Source organism: Acyrthosiphon pisum, chromosome A2 (assembly GCF_005508785.2).
Source record: "Acyrthosiphon pisum isolate AL4f chromosome A2, pea_aphid_22Mar2018_4r6ur, whole genome shotgun sequence".
Lineage (NCBI taxonomy): Eukaryota > Metazoa > Arthropoda > Insecta > Hemiptera > Aphididae > Acyrthosiphon > Acyrthosiphon pisum.
Window position 1 is genome coordinate 100,327,836 of NC_042495.1, and position 8,572 is coordinate 100,336,407.

Below are 8,572 nucleotides of genomic sequence, written 5' to 3' on the forward strand. Positions count from 1 at the left end.
TTTATGTGGGTTCTAACAGTGACGTACTAGTGGCGTGATAGCTATATTCTAATATTACTTCCCTAGTAATGTCGAATTGCATTATTGTGGACCTAGGTAAAACAACTTGTTGTTTTCACCTCTGATCTACACTTCCCGTTATATGCCTACATTACCTATTATAAATTATACTAAATGTATAATATCTACATGATATTGTTTAATATCATATTATAGCTGTGGGTATTAATACATCCCTAATATTGCTGAATTTCATTAATGTGTGACTAGCTATAACAACTTGTTGTTTTCACCTCTGGCCTACGTTTCCTGTTATTTAGGCTTACTTTATATTCCGTATCAATACCTACATTACTACAAATAAATTATACTGTATGTATAATTTATTTATTCTATATTATTTTATTTAAAACAATATTATAGCTTTTGGGTTTACTACAACTGTAACACAAACCGCACCACCCACCCACCCGCATCCCACTGGATGTTCCGTCTATTAGTATAAGGTCTATGCTTACATCACAGTTCTTGCTGAAGTGCGAAAGGGGTGCGCGTTATCGACCAATATTAGTTATGTTTATATCATACCTGATACCTATCTATTTTGTCATGATTGATAGTACATTACGTAGCTGACAATAATCAAATGTTTATGTCGCATTGACATAGTGATATCACTTATTACATAATGAACTATATATATTATCCAGATATTGAAATTTGTCCAGATCGTGAATTTTGACGAAAGTATATTACATTATGATCATAAATTTCATTAATTCAAGTATTATTAAATAATCATAAAATAAACTATACCTATATATTTCTTATATTGTTTTATCAACGAAATAGTTCTGAAATAGGTCCTGAAAAGACCCTTTTATTTGGAATGTGTATTATTACGTAATAAATTAATAAGTAAATCTTATATCTATATTTTACCTACTACCCAATTAGACTCCGGGGGACGAGGTGGCCGAGCGGTCTAACGCGTCGGCTGCGGCGCTGCCGGTCGCAGTTTCGATTCTCGACCACTGGGTGGCATTTTTCTCCGGGCAAGTCACGGTGTCCGGAGAACAAGTGCCGCCATCCCCCACTCCAGGGCATGGCAGAAACCTACGGGTGCTCTATTCGAAATTCTGCCAAAATACACCCACGTGTAACACTCACCTACCGTTCTAAAACTTACAGTCCCTCCCCTCTCCCAATGGTCTAAGTTGCCGCGGGATAAAAATAATACTCCATAACTGTTATATATCTCCATTACCGTATTATATTTCAGGGCTTCAAAACGTTTTTATAACGTTATGAGTATACCGTTAAACATATCAAAAAACGATTGAAATCGGTAAACAATTAACGATTGAAACAAATAACAGTTAACGTACCAGTAAACGATAAACGATTGAAACGAATAACAGTTAACGTACCAGTAAACGATAAACCAGCGGTTCCCAACCTTTTTAGTCGGCGGTGCCCTTTTGTTGTTCCAAATTTAGTTAGGTGCCCCTCTGTGAATATTATGAAAAACATGATAAAAATGAACACTTGTTTTCATTGTTGACCGATTTAAATAATTTTATTGTACATATTGAAAACAAATTACAATATTATGGTTGAAAATAAAGAAAAAAAATACTGCTTTAAAAGTTAAAAATTAATGAGAGTTTTGTGTCTGCTAATTTTTTGAAAGTTTGGCAATATCTGGTTCAATTTTTGACAGTTGGATACGAAGGTCAGGTTCTACATTAAGACGGTTCCGGTATTTGGTTTTAGTAGCCGCATAGGCTGAAAATCCTGTCTCACATAAATATGTGGTAGCAAAAGGTAAGAGTATTGTTATTGCTTTTTGACTCAAATTATCAAAACTTGTATTTTTCAAATTTAGCCAAAATTCAACATAAGAATTGCTACTGAAGCTGGATTGAAATGTTGAATCTGAAGTAATATCGATCAAACTCTCATATTCGATTGAAGACAAGCTTGAGGGTTTTCCACAGACTGAAAATGGATTAACTACCCATTCACGGTCTTTTAAAAACACCTCTCGATCTGTAGGAAAATATTTATTAAATTAATTTTTCAGTTGTTTGAGATGTTCAGAAATCTCGTTAATAATGCTAATGCGAGCTTGCAATTTGTTTTAGACAAAGAGGAATATTTTTCATTGCTAGAGCATGTCTATGAAGTATGCAATGACTACTAGTAGTTTCATTTGATTTCTCCTTTATTTTAGCGATTGCTCCAGCTATTAAAATATTTTTTATATTATACTATATCATATTTAATATTTTTTTTTCACTCTCGAGCCGCGGTGCCCCTGAAATAAGCTGGCGGTGCCCTCTGGGCACCGCAGTGCACAGGTTGGGAACCGCTGCGATAAACGATTGAAACGATTAACGGATAACATATCGCTAAACGATAAACGATTGAAACATATTATAATTGCCAGAATAAAAAATATTTATAAAATTATAACTACCAGTAAAATATACATTATGGTTATTTTTGTAATATTATATTTTTCAATCACTCTGTTTTGTGTGGGAAACAAGCTATATCCATCAGATAACGCTAAACGCTTCATAACGTTTAAATTTTTAAAACGTTTAAACGATTAAGTTGAATAACGTTAAAATTATATATAACGTTAAACAGTCATTCCATCATAACGTTTAATATCCATATAACGGTAAACGGTATTATAATATTTGCTTTAAGCCCTGAAATATTCAAGTTTCAGGACAAGGAGTGAGTAAGGGAGATAGCGGTGCAGGATTATGCTTTCTCCACTCTGATTCTTATTATTTAACTGGAGTAGTAAGTATCAAGGATCCAAATACAACTAATTCGATCGCAGTTTTTACAGAAGTTAAGTACCACATTCAATGGATTCGTGGACTGTTTAACAAACATAATTAAGTCTAATAAGATTATGGTAATTTTAATAAAATAATTTCCAATTGTATAAATTTAATCAATATTAAAAATTGCAAAAAAAATATAGAAATAGGGAATCACTTATATGTAACAAATTTTAAAAGTTCATTTTAATTGTTCATTTAAATTGATCGTAATATGTACGTATGTTTTAATACATAGGTAGTACCTAAGCATTATACAAGTAAATGTATAATTTAAACATATTAAATTTGACATTTTTAGCTTATACCAATATTTTGCATTGTACACTGATTGTTACATAATTATTATTATGTACATATTATCCATTGTATTTGAAATATCTACTAGTCTTAGTATTACTTTTTATCAATTGTATTGTTTAGTTTTTGTATTGACTTGGTTTCGTTAATGAAAGCTTCTCATTCATAACTGACATATTTGAGGAAGAATATATATTTTTTAACAACCTAATTTAAACAGAACACAATGTCATAACAAGTTGTCAAGTTGTGATTATAATGGTAATACAAGTCAATTTGTTTTTCGGTAATATGTTAACGGAGTCAGTAGGTATAAAAATTTTTTTTGAATATTTCAATTCAATGGCAGAAAATCAAGAAAAATAATAATTGCTTTTTACTAAATAATTTAAGAAATAATATACTCATGTCAGGAAATCCCGAAAAATAATATTTTGAAAAAAGTTATATTAAGTTCTCAATTGATTTACTCAAAATAATGTTGGTATTTAAAAAAAATTCTAAAATGTTTTATTATAATTTTTTTTAGTATCAAAATTATTCTTAATCAGACTTCCAAATAGGCCATTTTATTTTTTTCGAAAAAATTTAAATAGAATCCAATCTTTTATTATCAGTATTAAAAAATATAAATATTTTTTTTATATTATAAGTGTAGCGCAATAGTGACCATAAATTATAAAAGAAAATGTTTTAATATTAATGAAAATAAAATTAATTTCATCTGTCAGGTCTTTCTGCTACAGCCTGTATTATTCTTACAATAGCAGTTGAAAAATATGCAGTTCAAAATGTAATGATTTTTTAATAATAAGTATACCTAATCAGGGTCAGCCACTCAGCCTTGCACACCAAAGGGCAAAGACACTTTGAGATTAGCCTAAAGGTTAGCCTAACCTAACCTAACCAGGAGCATTTATTTTTAGGGATCCCATACTTAAAAAAATTTTAATAAACTAATAAAAATGTAATCATCACCATTATACAAATGTTACAGTATTTAAAATACTTTTGGAATACTTTTACTAAAGTACTTTACAAGACTGGCTTTATATTTATGTAATGCTAAACAAATATTGGTTTTATATTTGTATGTACCCATTTAAGTTTAGAATATATACGTGGTACCTATACTATATATATATTATGTTTTAATTATATGTTATTTTCTTAGTTTGAATAAGAAAAAAATATTTAAATATCGCTCACCTCAATGTCACTGTCAAACGCTCTTCCACCGAAATTACATTCCGAAAAGACGTATTTTCTTGGTAATATTATATTCCCGTATATATTTCAAAAGTTCATTAAACAATATTATGGACATCCGGTAATACTCAAAATATGTATCTTTGTGATTTTTCACGATTTATATTTAATGAATGAACCCAAAGTTTACGTTGCACAGACTCATCTAGTTTTTATTTTTCTATTCATATTTATTATTAATAAGTTTAAATTAAAGTTAAAAGCACTATAATTATAATCTGTATACAATTCAAATTTATTGAATGGTTTATAATATAATAGAAAATATTTATAGAGGCGTCTCGCCCATTTGCCTATGCCGTATTAGCTATTTGTTTGTATCCCACCGTGTTGTCATCAGGAATAAATTTTCATGAATAATGTTTTGTTACTGTAATACCACATATTTTATATTTTTCTAAAGTATTAAGATAAAAATGTAGATAAAAACCAGAGCTTTGCGCCTGAACGTAACATTTTTAAATTATTAATAATTAAATTCTAACATTTATTATGAATGTTATTCAATTATAATTTATTTATATTAATTATTCTATAATATAAATTATAACCTTATTTACATGATTCATTATTAAGTTACTATTAATAGTTATACACGTATACTTCGGGTTCTGAATTTGAAATATTTCAATGAAATTATGAGAAATATTTTTTCTTCTTTTAAACGTGTTCAGTTATATAGATGATTAGAAATAATATATTGATTACACACTTAGAAATAAAGAAAAAATATTATTTTTGCTGATTTATTATTTCATATTAATGTATCCTATAATATACATATTATATGTGTAGTGCTGAAATATATTTCTGGCATTATTTTGAGAGTAAAAACATTCTTTATATAACTTTTGATATTTTGTTGTATGCGGGCAGTCAACGACCCAAAAGAACTTAGGTGTTGGCGGAATACGTGCTGATTATCGGACACTGTAGGAATGACAACAATTTTTCCAAAATTTAATAATAAAGTATATTCAATGTACCTTATATAACCGAAATACCTACACTGGATTGTTTCTTCCATCAAGATATTCAAGGCATTACACATAATTTAAAAAAAAAAAAAAGGTGGGTAAGTGGATGTCGCTCTGCTGTACAGTAGGTTAAAAGTGGATCGCTGCATAATGGATAGTATTAAATTTGAATTCAATGATATAATATCACTGTATAAGAAAAACGATTCTGAGCGGAGACGGTATATCAGTCTATGTATTAGACATAATATAATATATACTTATCTTTCAAATACTTTTGGTTTTTAAAGTGGGTTTCTAATTATCGTAATATAAACACATAGGAAGTAGGTAATCTAATAGTTATCTAATAGTTTTAGAAGGAATATTGTTATTCAATATTCAATAACTTTTTTTAGAAATCTGGTTTTCACAAACCTTTGGGCTTCGGCTAACACAGAAATACAGAATATTAAATAAAACTATTATTATATTATTGTAGTTGACAATAATATTTTTTCAACCAATTATTTCGAATAAAAATAAAATGTTCGAAATAAAAAAACCAAAGTATTCAATACCAAAAAGTGTTTAATACAAAAAAAACTATTTAAAATACCATCCAAAATACTTCATGCTGAAAGTATTTAAAAAGTTATTCAATACTTAAAAAAGTATTATTTTGAATATTTTTACTCAAATACTTTTATTTAAATACTTTACAGGACTGTCAATTACAAAGACCAGAAGCTATAGGTAATTAATTCGATATTGTTCGACCTCAAGGTATATCGATGATAACCGTTGTACCTACTCACTACAAGTACTTATTATAAGTAATTGGATCATTACTGTCACTCGTCATATGACGCATACTTGCATGTAATCCTCTTGTCCGCACTGGCCACTACAAAATACCTACGGGCTACGGGTACGAAACATTGCGGTGATGCTGATTAGGCTGATTCACGATTAGGTAAAAATCATAGATCAGCTGTTATTTGTGTTAATTTTGTTCTGTGCACGATTACCACGATTATAGATAGGTAATATCTATAATATTATCATGGTTCATGGTTACATGATAATATGTAATTATACCTATTACCAGGTTATCGTGAAGCACATGAAAATACGTTGAGTAGATAAGTGGTTATTAGGTTATATTTATTGTTTTAAGCTCGTAAGATTATAAGAAATAATTCATAATTGAATTGTGCAAATACTTTAAATGATTTGATCAAATCGTGATCTTGAATCATTAATGTTAATAAACTTTTACTTTTTAATATTTCACATTTTTAAGTTTTTATATTTTAACTATGCACTTTTTTATAAATAAAGGTTAAGTACAAAGATCTTGTATGTATTTTTTCTTTTGTTTTTCACGGCGCTTTTAAAAACTACTGGGAAATTTTTACTTTTGACCCCAAAGAACCAACTAAATTCACTTTTCTATCATAAAAAATACTGTTGAAAAAAATGTAAGCATTTTTACTGTCCTAAAATGTGATGTCAGACACAAAAATAAAAATAAAACACATCATAATGTAAAATCAATACATTCATCATTCCCTTCAGAATCTAAAATGGCTACAAACAAATCAAATTAAATTTTTGTGAGCGTTTGAAGCTCAAATTTTTACAAGATTGGATATTCACTCGATTTCTCATGTAGCGATTTTGTATGTTGTTGTAATTCAAGAATCTAAAAACAAGAATCCATGTAAATACCTATGTTATATATAAATTACCTTATTCACCTCAATATCATAAAATATAGGTAGTTAATAATATCATAGACTGACTGAATGTTTTCGCTCATAATCGTTTTTCTTATACAATGTTATTATATTTTAAAATTCAAATTTAACATCATCCATTACACAGTGACCAACTTGTAATCTACTGTACAGCAGAGCGACATCCACTTGCCCACCTTTTTTGTTTTATTTTTTAAATAACCATTTATGATTATGCATATTAGATTTTATGATTTTTCAATACCTTCTATAAGCAAAGCTTGAGTTGGAGATAGAGAGTTATACAATATTACAATAAAAAGTAATATATTATAACAGGAAAAACAAATAAAATAAAGAACAATACAGCTGTGTCTAATTAATAATTATGAGGACGCCAGTACACCACTTATAAAATGTCTCTACTGTCTCCATCTTACAAAATATGCGTAACATACCAAATTTACACTCAGAATTTCAAGTTATATGCCGTTAGCTTAAAAATTAGAGTGAATCGGCCTATTATGAAGCATGATGGTAAGTACATTATCTGTGTTTTGTTGGAAGTTTTTTTATGATAATCCAGTTTTTAAGTGAGTTATGAGTGTATAATAAATGTAAATTTAAAATGCTCATAACTCACTTTAAATCTAAATTATCGTAAAAAAACATCCAATAAAATACAGATAATGTTTTTACCATCAAGTTTCATAATAAGTCGATCAACTCTAATTTTTAAGCTAACGGCATAATATATGATCACTTATTCATTGATGAACGTATAGTAATGCCTAGACTTTTTATAATTTAAGTATCGATTTGGCTGTAAATACATTTTATGAAATTAAAAAATAACTTTATTGAATTGTTTGTCCCAATATACAGTATATTTAATTATCAAAATACCACTTGGTGTAATCCACAATTACGTGGACTTGTCAAAGAAGGGAAAGTGGGTGTCGCTCTGCTGTACAGTAGGTTACAAGTGGGTCACTGTAATGGATGGTAATAAATTTTAATCCAATGATATTAATGTATAAGATTATAATTGTATACGCAAAACGCGATTCTGAGTGATTCTGATGATTTTATAATAGGTGTATTTTGTCCTTTGCAACCGACATGTGGCGGAAGTTATACTGAAATCTTAGTCCGTTTTCTTGGAAAGAGAAATATGGGTGGCCAACACAAACGCAGTGACGTATACAACGTATACATTGTCGAATTCTTGAAAAAAATAGCGTATTGATTAATAACTATGTTAATATTTTTGCATGTTGATCAGGCTGTAATCTTCTGATCAACTCGACATTTATAAAAGTATCATTTACAAAGTATATTGATCGACCCGTGTAAATCAGTTAATTAATTTAGGCTACAGAGAGGTCGGACCATTTGTCGTGAATTTATCCAAGTTATATATAAGTTCACTTTAATATGC

At 28.8% G+C, this 8,572-nt stretch overlaps 2 protein-coding genes across 11 annotated transcripts in view; one reads left to right on the forward strand and one right to left on the reverse strand.

Annotated features, from left to right (window-relative positions):
- Positions 1-3,454, forward strand: part of LOC115033032 (limulus clotting factor C-like) — a 31,088-nt gene extending 27,634 nt beyond the window's left edge. For 3 of the 6 annotated variants that reach the window (XM_029489200.1, XM_029489198.1, XM_029489201.1), the window contains one exon: positions 2,738-3,454. In XM_029489200.1, the coding sequence (XP_029345060.1) occupies positions 2,738-2,922 (185 nt within the window). In that variant the 3' untranslated portion in view covers positions 2,923-3,454. The remainder of the gene's footprint in view (positions 1-2,737) is intronic. The other 3 variants (XR_003839399.1, XR_003839398.1, XM_029489199.1) reach the window with 3 other exon arrangements.
- The window catches only part of LOC100574854, a 276,000-nt gene that overhangs the window by 65,761 nt on the left and 201,667 nt on the right, over positions 1-8,572 (reverse strand). The window lies entirely within an intron of this gene.